The 16,007-nt window shown below is 32.9% G+C and overlaps 2 protein-coding genes across 4 annotated transcripts; one reads left to right on the top strand and one right to left on the bottom strand.

Annotated features, from left to right (window-relative positions):
- Positions 1-1,209: 1,209 nt before the first annotated feature.
- On the bottom strand, positions 1,210-4,250 carry LOC140963054 (protein RMD5 homolog). 3 transcript variants are annotated; one of them, XM_073422270.1, is made up of 2 exons: positions 4,145-4,250; positions 1,210-2,651 (listed from the first exon to the last, which is right to left on the bottom strand). In XM_073422270.1, exons 1-2 carry the CDS (start codon positions 4,244-4,246, stop codon positions 1,467-1,469), a joined length of 1,287 nt encoding a protein of 428 aa, XP_073278371.1. In that variant the 5' UTR covers positions 4,247-4,250; the 3' UTR covers positions 1,210-1,466. The 3 variants fall into 3 exon arrangements, with proteins under 3 accessions (XP_073278371.1, XP_073278372.1, XP_073278370.1); XM_073422271.1 differs by having other exon boundaries at positions 4,150-4,196; XM_073422269.1 differs by lacking the exon at positions 4,145-4,250 and adding an exon at positions 3,681-4,138.
- A 6,280-nt stretch (positions 4,251-10,530) lies between these two features.
- LOC140963319 (phosphoenolpyruvate carboxykinase (ATP) 1-like) lies at positions 10,531-15,562 on the top strand. Its single transcript, XM_073422607.1, has 13 exons — positions 10,531-10,706; positions 10,783-11,054; positions 11,882-12,060; positions 12,429-12,582; positions 12,676-12,760; positions 13,146-13,246; positions 13,500-13,798; positions 13,990-14,163; positions 14,279-14,344; positions 14,470-14,648; positions 14,734-14,903; positions 14,998-15,166; positions 15,257-15,562. The coding sequence occupies exons 2-13, from the start codon at positions 10,792-10,794 to the stop codon at positions 15,398-15,400; spliced, it is 1,983 nt and encodes a 660-aa protein (XP_073278708.1). The 5' UTR covers positions 10,531-10,706; positions 10,783-10,791; the 3' UTR covers positions 15,401-15,562.
- Positions 15,563-16,007: the final 445 nt, after the last annotated feature.

The raw sequence follows: 16,007 nt of genomic DNA on the forward strand, positions 1-16,007 counted from the left end.
AGGTTTCAAAGGCTAGTAATCGAGTATGGTTCATTTTTTTTAAAAAAAAAAAAACTCCATGATCATGGTTCAGAACGAAAGGGATAGGCAATTTTCCAAGATTTTTGACAAAATCACCAATTTTCACTTTCAATTCAAGAATTTGAATTGACGATGAAGTTGGGCCTACACTCATAAGGACAATGCATTGTTGTCTGATTGAAGAGGGACCCTTTTTCTAGCAGAATATAGGGAGGGGCCTTGATTTGGAAATTACAACAGACATTTATTTACCAATTATTACATGCATTGCACTCGTCACATCCAATCGAAAACACAAATAAATATCTCACTTCTCATTAACTGCATCTTACACCAAAAAATACACTATACAATCATTGTACCTATTTTATTATAATCATCACATTGTTGTAGAATCGGTATGGACTGTATATTGTAAGTAATGTATGGTATTAGACACTATTAGTTATATAATTTACAATTAAAATATTTTTAATAAATGTTAAATTTTTTTTATCTAAACGTATGTTTTTTTTTAAATAGTCATCCTCGACAAAATTTTCGAAGTTTAATATAATTAGAAAAAAAGACAACAATACATTAAACTTGTTCTGCTAGAGGAGTTGGCCACTATATTCTAAGGAAGATGGAGTTTGGTTTTTAATAATTTCCAAATACCACAATAGAAATCATTAATTCAAGTCATTTCCAATTGGTTATACAAACTGAAAGATCATCTTCAATATATCTCAAGTGTGATTTTTTTATTAGCAAATAATTATATACAGTCGAATCAAGATCTGTCACGATACAATGCAATACAATATACTTAAAGAGTATTTTTTCTTATTATTTTTGTAGTTTAGGAAATGGGCTAACCTAGATTTCGCCGACAAATGGTCACCCCGTAATTAACAATTTGTTTGAATATTATACGTTGGGAAACTCTAGCAAAAAAAATTTGTCGGCCTTGAAGCATATAGCAAATTTATTTGGTCAAAGTTACTAGTAAATTGGTAAAGATAGAGACCAAAGCTATTCTTGTGGATAGCTGATGGGCAAGTGGAAAGAAATACAAATTATAGACTCGAATAAAAAAAGAGTACCAAAATCATAAAGGAATAAAGCTATTAAGCACGATTCAAGTGAAGAAAACCAATGAGAATCAATTTCAAACACATGATAATTACGAAGAAATATAACTGCAACTAAAACCAAGAAGTTGGGGATTAAGTTTTGAATGACGGTCATCAAACAATAGACCATCCATACATTACACAACAACTAAAGCAGAAATACCATAATGACGACATCTACTATGAATAACACCGAGTTCATAATTACATGAATTTAGTTCATCAGAGAAGCAAGCATGTTCGTTTTTATGTGATGAGCACGAGTTCGAAATATCGTGTAAATAAGCAAATTAAGTAATTTGAACAATCATTATACACTGTTTAACATTATCAGAGATACAACTGCCTACACTGACCTGCTTCGACTTCGGTGGGGCAATAAGGACATTTGAACGGCCTCGTGCTGTTATTTTTCGATAACTTGGTGATAGATTGTTTGCATAATACATGTCCACATGACAGCAGCATAGGAGGATTCTCGTCACTTGCTTGATCTCGACTCACAGGGCATACGAATATCGAATGGTACTGAAAGTCTTTATCCAAATCAATGGGTACAGGTAATTGTTTCATAGACTGCCATTCCTGCTTCTTGCCTGTCATTACGTTCATAAGCTTCAGAAGGGTTGGAAGCCCCTGAGCGCCAGCAGCAATTGTCACTCCCAATGGACTCTCATTTGATTGTCCCATTAGAATACAAAACTGTTGTGTGATTTCCTCAGCTAGTTTTTCCCAGTGTATGGAAGAAAGTAGTTCAGCGTACGGTGAGGAATCGAGCCTTTCAGCCCACAATAAACAAGCCATGAGCTTTTGAATTTCAGCCATATGATTGGATGCAAAAGGGGTAAAAAAGGCTCTAGCATACTTTAAAGCCTCATCTCTGCCCTTTTTCTGTAAGATTTCCACGAACTGAAGACGATAAAGTTTAAATTCTATATTAGATCCATTTTGTTGAAGAAGCTCGTGATTATTTGTCGCCCATTTCAGAGCAGGCTCCAGATTCCGATACTTCATGCCCTCCACTATTTGATACATTTCTAGAAAAGGAGATTTCTTCACAGCAGCATCAGGTTCCTTTGACTCATTTACAAATAAATCACCAAGATCAAATTGGCCTTCCTGATAGAAGTGACTGGCAATAATTTGATTCACAGTGTGGATATCAAAATCAACATGACGATAAGCCATTGAGATGTCAGGATTGAAGGATTTCTCAAGAAGCTTGGGATACTTGCTCAAAGCAATATTCAGTTCTTTTTGTGGGCCTTCCAAATGGCTGAGTGGAGCTCTTTCCTTTAACTTCATTTTTAATTCATCGAGGACTGACTTGTGGTCAGTTGGAGCCGCAGAATCCTGAGCTGATTGTATTCTTGATAAAGCCTGTTCTATTTCTTGTCCGATCTGTTCAATTATTTCTTGAGATTTTGAAAATGACAATCTTTGTTTCTTTGTAACACGATCAAAAGCTTCTTTTATGGTACTCAATTCCATTTCTATTTTAAATTTGATCGACACCTACAAGGAAAAAACACATGATTCAGTAGATAACAAAAGAGGTGAGTCGTGAAATTGTTGACAACAACAAAACATGGAAATTGCCTCCTGGATTGTCTGGAGACTGGATGAGAAGGTGAAAATGAACAAGATAAATAGAACCGCTGATAGATGTCCAAATGATAAAAACATGAATAATCATACTATCGCAGTGCTTGTGTGAATTGTGAAGCTTAGGCCAGTGACTACACCACGAATATTAATCATCTTATTGAAGGAAAATGCTGTGTGAACTTAAAAGTAAGCCACTACAGTTCATGATTATCAAACACTATGAACATCAAGTTCCTAGATCCTGTTTAATTTCTGAGAGCCTAATTTCAGGAAACTTGATTATTCATATCAAGGAGTGATAATGGATGGGATTTAGAAAATTCAAGTATATAATATCAATGGTTTAATTCTAGGAAAAGTAATGTTCACTCAAGTTTTCACTACATGAACTGAGATAACTTCCCTAAGAAAGGCACTGATGCGACAAGATTGGTTTTGGAAAAGCAACAACAAATCAAATGGCATCATTCAGAATTGAGACACCCGCCACATAACAATTAACAACAATCAGATCTTTAACTTAGCAAGATCAACAACATGCTACAACATACTAATTACTAAATGTCACATAAATTTTCTTACTCTCTGATCATTAAATTAAATAAATAAAATTAATGAGTTTGGCAAAGGGACAGTACCAGAGCATAGTTGTTACATAGCATGATAATAACAATTCTGAACTTTGCATTTTGAAAGACGTCTATCTATACAAAGGGGATTACGTATTTTTTAGTCTAAAATAGGAACATATTCAATAAACAATAGGCTTGCTTCAAGGGAAACGATGCATCTTCCAAAAATTCTGAAATTGAAGTCAAAGCCAATCCGATTCATAGACTATTTTCGCAACTCTTGGTTGTTAATGAGCGCAAATCACATTAAACAAATCTAGAACTAATTGGAAGAAAAAAGACTGGTACTAAAAGGATAATTCACCATAAAAAAATGATTCAGCGTCATCCAGGTAACCTCATATCGTTCATCAAAATACCATGAGCCTACGCTCAGATAGATTCGATGCAAAAGCATCAACGATGTAGAAAGTAAACCAACAAAGGAGCAAAGAGTATCCAACTGCCAACATACAGCCAACAAAGAATCATAAATAGCCATTTTCATCAATAACGTAGTAACAGGTAGCTTAAATTTCAGAGCGTATAATAATCGTAATTGAACTCAAACTCATCAAAAAAATTCCAATTATTTGTCAGCTGCCATTGAAGATTAAGCCATGACGAATCATCAATTTAAATTAACCCAAAAAAAAAAGAACAATGACTAAAAAGAAACTAGTGAAATAGACAAAAATTATGCAGATCGAAAGACTAATTACTTAAAAATTATGCAATTAATTAAAGAAATATTTCGCGAATTGCGAAGGAGGGAGGAGGAGTTATCACCTCACCGGAAAGCAACAGAAGCGTGCGGGGAGAGAATTGCAATGATTTTTTAATGGAGGGGCAGTTAGGGAAAATCTCGGCTATAATATGAAATACAAACATTGTGGGCTTTTCCCCCCTTTTTATGCATTAATTATTTGATCTCTCGTTCTTCAATGATACCAAACGTAGAGCACCATTTTCTTCATTTTTGTTCCCCGCATCAATTGGGCTGGGCCGCTAATGTTTTTGTAATCAATGTTTAATTGGGCCATTCTGATTTTTGAAGAACATTGAAACTATTGAATAAGCCTGTGAACCATTTTATAGATATAATAACGACAGAGTGAAATAACATGAAGAAAATATGATAATTATGTTTTTAATAATGGATGGCAAAAACTTGTGTGAGACGGTCTCACGGGTTGTATTTTGTGAAACAGATATCTTATTTGGGTCATCCATGAAAAAATATTACTTTTTATGCTAAGAGTATCTCTTATTTGGAATTATCAATGAAAAAGTATTACTTTTTATTGTGGATATCGGTATGGTTAACCCGTCTCACAAATAAAGATTTGTGAGACCGTCTCAAAATAGACCTACTCATAATTGATATGGAATCTGAGATGATTATCTCGATTATAAAGATTTTTACTGACATTTTTATAGAAAAAATGAAAACTAACCAATGGAGTTATCGTATTATTTCAAAAAGTAATTGTAGCGTGACAAAATTTCAACCATTGGATTATAAGATTAGGAGTTTGATGATCATTCTCTCCCAAATGACATATTTAGGAAAAATAAAATAAAATTATCAAATGTGATTGTTTGTTTCTTAAAAAAAAATTACAAAAATAAAAATAAATAAATAAAGAACCATATCCTCTCAGATTAGATTGTATCACCAGTTACAAAGCTAGAATTTTCTCGTCATATAAATAAAACTAAAGTTTCAAAAATTTAGTCATGAATCAATAATATATTTCGTGTATACATGATCCAAAAATAATATAAAACAATCAAGTATTAATTAGAAGACGACATCCTACACCCACCTATTTGTTCTATAAAACTCCCATCTTTTCATCATCCCCTCCTTACAACGTAGAGATTTTTTTTTCCATCTTTGGTTGGGAAAAATAACAAACGGACGAGGATGTGTTTGTCGGGAAGGATTTCGTGTAAAATGGTGGTGTCCTTTAGAATTCAAATTTGCAGAGTGTTCCAAATTTATGGCAACTTAAAAACACATAGAGGAAGTTGTATAAGTCTCTTTTGTAAGACTTTGTCACAAATCTATATCTACAAGACAAGTCGATCCGATCTATATTTTATCATTAAAATTAATATTTTTAATTTTTTTCTGACTTTGTTTGAATCAGATATTCGTATCACAAAATCGACATTTGAGACAGTTTCACAATAATTTTTGTTTTGGAAGTTAGATGACACTAAACAACTACTAATGACACTTACCAAGAAAACACTTCATTCCATAGATATTCTCAAATATTAAACCACTCTAAGCACGACATGTTTTTGGTAATGACCTTTTTATTCTTCGAATTTTTTAGAATTTTCGCGATTGATAAAAACAGAATGTTGAAAATAAACCTGTCAATATTAATGACGTAAAAAATTTTAATAACAACATAGATTATAGTAACAATAGTATTAGAGGAATAAATAGGAATTCAACTTTTATATTTTATAATCTGAAAAAGCAAACCCATTTGATATTATAGCAAGCATACGAGTGAAGTAGGTTCCACGGAACTTGGAAATTGGGAGATAGTCATTCCAAATTAAAAAAGCAATAATTTCCCATTAATTGTCTCTACGCAAGAATAACTGCACCAGAACGGCCCTCCCCCAAACCGGACAAATCTCAGCCATCCCTTTTCCATCCTATTTCGTTCAATCATATCTCAATCTCAAGCCCCATTTCCCTTATAATAATATGTAAAGATCTTGAACATACCATCTTCGAACTATTACATAATCGTGAGTTTATCAGAAATGACATGGTCGAAACTATAAATCATCGTCTCAAAAACGAAATTTTAATATTGTGTTTGTGTGTTAGATTTTGATTCATTGTATAAATTTAGAACACACACATATAATTCGGTGACATGAAATAAAAGTTATGGATAATTATAGCTTGATCTTGTTGAAATTTAGAAAGTAGACTAGTTCTCTTATGAGACGGTCTCACGAATCTTTATCTGTGAGATGGGTCAACTTTACCGATATTCACAATAAAAAGTAATACTCTTAGCATAAAAAGTAATACTTTTTCATGGATGACTCAAATAAGAGATCCGTCTCACAAAATACGACCCGTGAGACCGTGTTACACAAATTTTTGTTAGAAAGTAATCTATGGGAAACTATATAATGTTATTTATTAAAAAAAATACACAAAACCATTTATGAAGAAAATATCTGTTTGAAAAACATGAACTAATCAAGTGCTCCCGAAAAGGATGAGTTACAAGAAGATTTTATGGACTAATCAGTCAGAAGTGGGACAAAACCTATATGGCCCAACTTATTTATTCTATTTTCAATCAAGCACCAATATGCAGTTGAGAATTAGGTAATTTCATTAAATAATAACATATTACATGAGCTAGACTAAGAAAATCAACCCCCTTTAATCATGACGACGAGTTGCTTGACAAAGGCAACTTGCGTTTTTTCATACCCAAAATAACCATTAGGTGAAAATCTACCGATTTCCCCCCAAATTACTCATATCATTTAATTAGGTAATTATCGGGTCTAATAAAAAGATAGAAAAACATATTCTCAAATTAAGAATTTGTTGTTCTGTGAATTTTCAGATTAAATATTTTATCAAGCATGTTATCGCTCAATGGAAACTACAATTAAATGTAATGGAGACCAAGTGAAATCGCACATCTAAATTATGTCACTCACTAATTATTTATTGTTTGTAAGCTCGAATTTAGTTTATTTGTTAGTCAATTATGAAAGCATATTCTTGAAATTTCTAGATAAAATTTTATTATTTTAATTATGATACTTAATATAATTTAAAATATACATTATATATGAAAATGATATTCGTACATGCGACAATCACCCAGAAAATTAATTTACGTTTTCTCACGCGACATTTGACCCAAGTCAACTCACGGATCCAACGAATCCAGAATTATTTGAAATTTAGCGACCCTACCAACTCCAGTAGTAAAAATGTAACCATTTTTATCTTTCTGTTTTCTCATTTTACACCGCCGTTTGGTATAAATATTTGTTGAGAGAGTATGTTAAAAATGACGAAAGAAATAGACACCTATATTTTTTTTTATTGTATTCACATTAATATATTTGAGTTTAGGAACTATATAATTCAAACTTTTAGTTAATGACTGGTTAGTCTAAAATGGATTTAGTCAAGATTATATTAAATTATAGAAGACATTGGATTAATAAAAACTTCGATCAACCCGACTCCAAAATCTTCAACAATATTTATTAGACATCACAAAAAAAAAAATAAATTTTCTTTAATGATCGGTCGGTTTTTTTTTTATTACTCACAAATTATTTTTAGAAAAAAAGTCATTTCTTCTGTTGAGTAGTAACGAAGGCAATTATTTTATTCTTTGGATTTTAGTCTTGTATATCATTTAATTTTCGGTGAAGGATAAATAATTTGAAAGCTTTTTTCGCAAAAAAATTACTATTTGGAATGTTTCTAAAATAAAAGAGAGAAATGAGTTGGATAGAGAAAATTCAATTCAATACAGTAAAAATGAGAGAAGTTAAAGATGTTACTTTTATTTTAAATGTTCGGTTTCTAAAATAATCGGATCGAATAAATTTAATGACGAACGGACTCAACATCGAATGTTACTTTTATTTTAAATGTTCGGTTTCTAAAATAATCGGATCGAATAAATTTACAGACGAACGGACTCAACATCGACATCATATAAAATATTTTTGGAAAAATCTAGAAGATTTAAAAAAATCGAGAGAAATTTAGTAATTATGCTTAAATGTTGTAAAAACTATTTTTTTTTTATCTAATAGATAATTGAAAATATCACGTAATTTTGTGATTTATTTGAGTTTATTTATAAAATAACCAAATACATTCTGTCATTCTGTTTAAAATTTCTAGTTATTGTACACAAAAAATGTTATCTTGTTTCGTTTGTCAAAGAAACTTACTTATACAAACATGGAAAACACGAATTTTCAAAACACAATATTGCTCAATAAAATTTTACACCATATAAATTTTATTATATTAAATAAAATATAATTTTTATATATGATATTAAATTCGATTTTTTAAAAGAGTTTGTGGTCGTGAATGTTTAGATTCCGAATTGTCAAAGGTTGTCCTTACTGCGATAGAGATTTGAGAGGATAACAATGCTTAAACATCAGAAGAATCCAGCTGAGAAGGCGTGACGTGGCGCTGTATTTCGGCGCTATTTTCCTTGGATTCGCTCGAACAATAAACGGCGGTGGACCTTATCACTTATCACAGTATCTAAATCTAAATAATAAGAATTATTCATACCTCAAATAATAATAAACAATAACAATTATGAATTAAAGATAATGACAGGTACATGTTAAATCAGGATATTGATTGTTTAAATTTATATATATAATTCTAAAATCTCAATAACTCAGTTGGGTGTATTTTTTTTTTTAACCTCGATCAACTCTTTTTTTTGAAAACGATCTCTTTAAATGAAATACACTTGAGAATGTCGTTTTCTTAAAAAAAAGATTGACAGTTATTATTTAACTAATTTCTCCATTAGTCAGTCAACTAATACATTTTTATACGTTCAAAAATAAACATTTGAAACATGAAGAGTAAATATATTAAAATATGACTCATAAAGACAGCACAACACATAAATATAGATATAGACTCTAATCATGTTTAAATGTCCATGGACTTGTGGCTAATTCCATTAAAAAAACCATCTCAGTGAAAAAGATTGTCAAGTCCTTGAGTATAACTTCCAATAACTTAATTCATCTAATGTGAGAAATCAAATATATGACTTATTTTGATTTCTTTATTTATATTAAATAAAATTCATGTTCAACGAACGTCATTTTAGAAATATAGCGTTAGCTTACAATCTATTTATACAACTTTAANTTAATTATTGCACAAAAGTGAGACATGCAAGTAGAATTTTTATTTTAGAGTTGAAAGATATGTTGTTCTTTTTTAAAAACTATATATATATCTATCAAAAAAAAAACTATATATATATATATATTAAGAAGTAAGTAATTTAGAGAGTCAATGAATGTGGATTCCTTGTTCTATTCTCCTCAGATAATAAAATTAAAATATAATAAACTCACAACTCTAAAAGTAATATTTAAACAACTATACCGAAATAACTACAATTTATATAAACATTTAATATTGTTAAAAAAATTTGTAACAAAATTTCATACATATGACCCATATCGTATCAAGTTGTTGACGTCGTCGTACGATTTAGTTGGTTGGAAGAAACGTAAAATAGTGACACTAGATCTAAATAAATATCCATACCAACGCTTTCTTGGCGAGCCTGTCACACTCACACACTTGATCTTAACACACTAATTATTTAACTTTTTATCTTATGACAATCACTTGATCATAACACACTAATTATTTGTGAAATAGTTTAAATGAGAATCAAAGGAAAATCCCTCGAAGGAAAATATAATTGAATCATTTTATAATAACTATTTAAATTAAAAATCATTTCAATCTATGATTTGTCTAAAAATTTTCACATAAGTTATTTTAATTTGTTTGTTATTTTTCAATTAAATCTATCTACATATTATTTAGATCTTATCTGTTACTTTTTAATTAGTTAATATTAATATTATAATTAATAAACTATTATTTTATAAATAAAATTATGTCTATAGTCAATTTAATTAGGTTGATGAGATTGTATAAACTAATAATAGAGTGAATATTTGACTAAGAGTGAGATAATATTGAATAAATAATAATATATTTGGTGGATTGATTAAATGTGATATAAAATGATAAATTACAATTTTGTTATTTTTTATTAAAATATAAATAAAAATATAAAAATAATATGATTGATACAATATAAATCATTATGATTAGATTGACGTTGAACAAACAATCAATATACAAAATTTCGAATAAATATTTGGCTGTATTTAATTATTAATCATTTCAAATAAACCAAACACAACTTTAAAATGCAATAAAATATTAAATATATTCACATAATATATTCCTGCACCCGGTGCACTGAAAATCTGCCAAAAAAATATCAGATTTAGTGACCAATTAAAAGGCATGGTTAGAAATTGACCAGATAGGGTTGAAACTAACCATGGTTAGCCTCTCTCGGTTTAACTTCGAGGATATAAATCGGACCCATTGACGCTCCATTTCCTCATCACCTTCTCCTTCGTTTATTCGCCCATACTTGCCTGTGTAATGGTCGAGCAATCAATTTCATCTTCCTTTTTGCATTAGCTTCCAAAATCAGTGTCCTCGAAATCCTGCAGTTGAAAGGTATATTGATATCTTTTTAACATGTTTTCTTTTTAAAATTAATGTTTCACATCCAATATAATAACTCTTAATGCAGCGAGAATCAATGGCGGCGAATGGTTCAGGACGTGTGACTTTGAGCAAGGGCAGCGCCGGCTGGAACGGGCTGCCGAAGATTCATACGGAGAAGAGAGCCGAGGGTATATGCCATGACGATAGTACGACGCCGGTGAAGGCTCAGACGATAGACGAACTTCATTCTCTTCAGAGAAAGAAATCGGCTCCGACCACTCCTATCAATTTTGGGGCTCAAGCACCATTTACTCTGTCGGAAGAGGAACGCCACAAGCAGCAACTCCAGTCAATCAGGTACAATTGATTTGACAAATTTAATGACTTCTCATTCTCCCGATCTTTTTCTTTATGCTGATCCTTCATCGAGGTGAGAAAATTTGTTGCGACTATTTAGATCAAAATAAATAATTATTTGCGTTGCCAAAATTTTGAATTGATAATTTGGTACGGAGATTATTTGGTTTAATGTTAATTTTAAATTTCTCCGTTAGTATGTCCAATCAATTATGTTATGTCTTTTCATATGAACTCTTTACCTACGTTGAATCCTGATACGAATATCGACTGGAATATAAGATTTAAAGACAGAACTTGTCTATGCAGAGAGTTGCCAGTTTCCATGCCGCTGGTGGATCGCGTGTCAGTGCATTGAAATGAGATATAAATTAAGAATAAGGAACCACTAAAATATTTTCCTTTATTTAGTTTTCTCAAAAACTGTAGATATTCAAGTCCCAGAAAATAGAAAAATAAAATAAAATCGATATGCATAATTGGATTTTCACTTAAAAAAATTGAGTTTGTTTCTGGTGTTAGTTAGTAGTTCAGACATCAGATCTGTTGTCATATGTTCTATGTATTTGTTACATTTTGAGAAAAAAATGAACTCTAAAATAAAAGGGGATAGAAGTTGCAAATTGGAGAAGTCAACATCTTTTTTAATTCAAGTTATAGCTCGAGAAAGTCAGCAAATCTTTATTTTAACTTTTTTATATGTAGTGTCAAAATAATATTTTATTTTGATGTTCATCTTTTGCGTCTCTCTCTTAAATGAACTTTGTATCCCTTGCCGAAGTCAAGAAAATCATGAAATAGCTTGATTGTTGGTATATTGTAAACAGTACTTCGTTAGCATCGCTGACCAGAGAGACTGGACCGAAGGTGGTGAAAGGAGATCCTGCTAGGCAATCGGAGACCCCACGCGTTTCTCATGTGAGCCACCCCGATTTTACCCCCACCACTGACGTCAGTGACAGCTCTCTGAAATTCACTCATGTCCTCTACAACCTTTCTCCTGGAGGTAATATCACTTAAAAATATGGGGCATTTGGTCCTGTTTTCAATTGCTTGCGAGACGAAAGTTTTGGGAAATAGTCTTTGAAAGGATTTCGAAAGTGTGTTGTATAAAATTTTGGAAGATCGATGTGGTGCTTAACTATTCAAAAGTTCATTTGCAATAGTTTTGAAATAGAGTATTTGTTTTTTTTTTTTAAAAAAGAAAAATAGTGTTGAAATGTTAAAAAGTGAATGAGTTTGTGAGGGTGGAAGTCGATCGACTTTTAGAAAACAGAGGTTTTACATAACTCATAGGTATTGGGGGTAACCAAAGTTTGATCAATTTACTTTTCGAAATTTGTGTGATTAACCTTGTTGCTTGTTTAAACGCAGAGCTATATGAACAAGCCATAAAATATGAGAAGGGGTCTTTCATTACATCTAGCGGTGCTTTGGCAACGCTTTCCGGGGCTAAGACCGGCCGCTCTCCCAAGGACAAACGTGTCGTCAGGGATGAGAGTACCGAGGATGTTCTTTGGTGGGGAAAGTACGTATCTCTCGCTTTTAACCAGAAAATTACGTGGTTTTTGTCCAGTTAATGTTTCGCTATTGCTGATCACGTTATCTGCGTTGTGTTCAGGGGATCACCGAACATTGAAATGGACGAGCACACATTCTTGGTTAACAGAGAAAGAGCTGTAGATTACTTGAATTCTCTGGAAAAGGTGAAATTATGGTGGTTAGTCTAGTCGTAGTGTATTGTCAGTGCACGATTTCTTGATGACATGTTTCTAACGTAGATAAGGCACGGTATCTTTGGAGTAGGGCCCTCCAAAGATTTTGGTTAAAATGATATTTTCTCAACTTTACAAATAATCAATATTCGGCCATAAGGAATAGTAACAATCTTCCCCTCCACCACCAGAAGAAATAGGAAGATGGAGAGAGGGGAAGATTGTTACTAGAAGAAATAGGAAGATGGAGAGAGGGTACTTTCCTGTTCAAATTAATTTTATATACATGTTAATGAAGCGAAAAGCTTTAAGCGTGGAAAAGAATGATTGCCTTTCTCTTGTGATATTTAACTTCTTAGGTATCATTGATTTTCAGGTCTTTGTCAATGATCAATTCCTAAATTGGGATCCAGAAAACCGCATCAAAGTCAGGATAGTTTCAGCCAGGGCTTATCATTCCTTGTTCATGCATAACATGTAAGTAGATGCAATTTGTTATTTAACAGTTTACGTGCGGTTCTTGTTTGCAGTTCTATGTGCCAGTAATCCGTACCAGATAAGTTATTTTTGTTGTTGGCAAATATGAATCGTCAAATTGATAAGTGTAGTCCTTGATAATGTTACTTGGAAGAATTAAGATAGTTGCATAGGACTTGGGACTATAGAAAGGTGCCACAATAAAAATGGTATATTAGTTATTTGTACGTGTGGATAACTGGGTGGGTGACAGGTGTATCCGACCCACTCCTGAAGAGCTGGAGGATTTCGGTAATCCAGACTTCACTATTTACAATGCCGGACAGTTCCCTTGTAATCGTTATACACACTACATGACATCTTCTACTAGCATAGATTTAAACCTTCATAGAAGGGAAATGGTCATCCTCGGCACCCAGTACGCCGGGGAGATGAAGAAAGGTCTATTCAGTGTGATGCACTATCTCATGCCCATGCGTCAAATCCTCTCCCTACATTCTGGCTGCAATATGGGCAAAGATGGAGATGTTGCCCTCTTCTTTGGCTTGTCAGGTAAAGTATCACAGGATAACCATTCCGATGAGGGGCTATCCCCCGACAATCGATATGTGCCCTCTAACCTTACTCCGTCCTTTAGTTTTTCTAACATGAAATTGATGGATATGCTTTGCTTAAGAATCCATCAGCATTTATTGACTCCCAACTGGATCTTTCCTTTTTCTTTCCCCTATGGGATATACTAGGCACTGGAAAAACTACGCTGTCAACTGATCACAATCGATACTTAATTGGAGATGATGAACACTGCTGGAGTGATAACGGGGTATCAAATATTGAAGGTGGCTGCTATGCAAAGTGCATTGATCTGTCAAAAGAGAAGGAACCTGATATTTGGAATGCAATCAGATTTGGAACTGGTACTATCCCATTTCTTCATTCCTCATTCAACATTTACCGTTCAAAAAATTGGAATGATACAGCATTAAACAGCGATGGCTTGTTTATCTAAATCATTTTTTTTGTAAATGTCAGTACTGGAGAATGTGGTATTTGATGAGCATACGAGAGAAGTGGATTATAGTGACAAATCTGTGACAGGTTGGTTATTCATTGGTTTTTTTTAGGAACCTTAAATTCTTTGATTTTTTTATGCATTCACAGAATGGTCGGTCTCTGTTATAATGTGATATTCGTCTAAACTTTTTTGCCTTCCCTCGCCGCAGAAAACACTCGGGCAGCATATCCAATTGAATATATTCCAAATGCCAAAATCCCATGTGTTGCCTCACATCCTAAGAACGTCATTCTCCTTGCATGCGATGCATTTGGCGTGCTCCCACCAGTGAGCAAGCTAAGTCTTGCACAGACTATGTACCATTTCATCAGTGGATACACTGCTCTGGTACAAAGTCCATCATCAAACTAATTCGCTCGTTATTTTTTTAGTTAGCTACGTGAAATATAAAGAGAATCAAATTTGAATGCAGGTTGCTGGGACAGAAGAGGGAGTTAAGGAGCCACAAGCGACATTCTCAGCTTGCTTCGGGGCTGCATTTATCATGTTGCATCCCACCAAATATGCAGCCATGCTTGCTTCAAAGATGCGGAAGCATGGTGCAACAGGGTGGCTTGTTAATACCGGCTGGTCCGGTGGAAGGTATTAAAACCCATACCACTGGATTCTTTTGGCCGAAATTGACCAGTATCACGATTCGAATTTCGATTAATGAATGCTATCTTCCTTTGTTTAGTTATGGTTCAGGGAGTCGTATCAAGTTAGCATACACTCGAAAAATCATCGATGCCATACACTCCGGCAGCCTTTTGAATGCAAATTACAAGAAGACAGAAGTGTTTGGGCTAGACATCCCAACTGAAATCGAGGGCGTGCCTTCGGAAATCTTGGAACCGATGAATACTGTATGTTTCCAAACATTGCCTTCATTCCTTCCTGCCTATGCATCCGTGTTAGATATAATTTTACAATTGCAATGCATTTTGTGGATGCAGTGGGCAGATAAGAAGGCTTACAAGGAAACACTGCTCAAGTTGGGTGGCCTATTCACGAACAACTTCGAAGTGTTTGTGAATCACAAGATCGGGAAAGATGGGAAACTGACTGATGAGATTCTTGCTGCTGGCCCTGTCTTATGATCTTGTCTTCAAGAAATGGGACTACATGTGTTTAATCGTCAGCTTTATAAGTTATATTCTGTGTAATTCTCTATAAGTGAACCTCTTTTTATTATATTGAAATCAGTACACTTTGTGTCCTGGGGTTTACAAGTAATTAATGAAGTGTTCCGCGACATACAATATTTTGCCTTGCGGCAAATTGATTTTAGTTTGGCGTTGAAATACTTCAATTGTCACTCTGTGTTGGGAGTTTCGGGGAATTTGTTTTTGATCTTCAATCTCGAAAGTGATATATTACAGTGAAAACTAGAGACTCAAACGATTTTATAAATATATCACTACAAAAAATATTTGATGGGGGGACAATTTAATTTTCTTGGCGACCTTTCACACATGTAGTTTGACTGACATTTGTTTTCAACTCGAACTAATATCAGTCTCTGTCATAGTACATATATTTTATTTTTTATTTTTTGAAATAAACCATGAGTTCAGTAGACAAAGTCACATTTTACAGCACAGTGAATAAACAAAGGGATTGAGTCCCTATAATCCAGATCTAATCGAGTAACTAACGCATGTTTAACTAAACTATGTGCAATTAATTGATTAGCCTTTCTAAACA

Source organism: Primulina huaijiensis, chromosome 17, assembly GCF_012295235.1.
Source record: "Primulina huaijiensis isolate GDHJ02 chromosome 17, ASM1229523v2, whole genome shotgun sequence".
Lineage (NCBI taxonomy): Eukaryota > Viridiplantae > Streptophyta > Magnoliopsida > Lamiales > Gesneriaceae > Primulina > Primulina huaijiensis.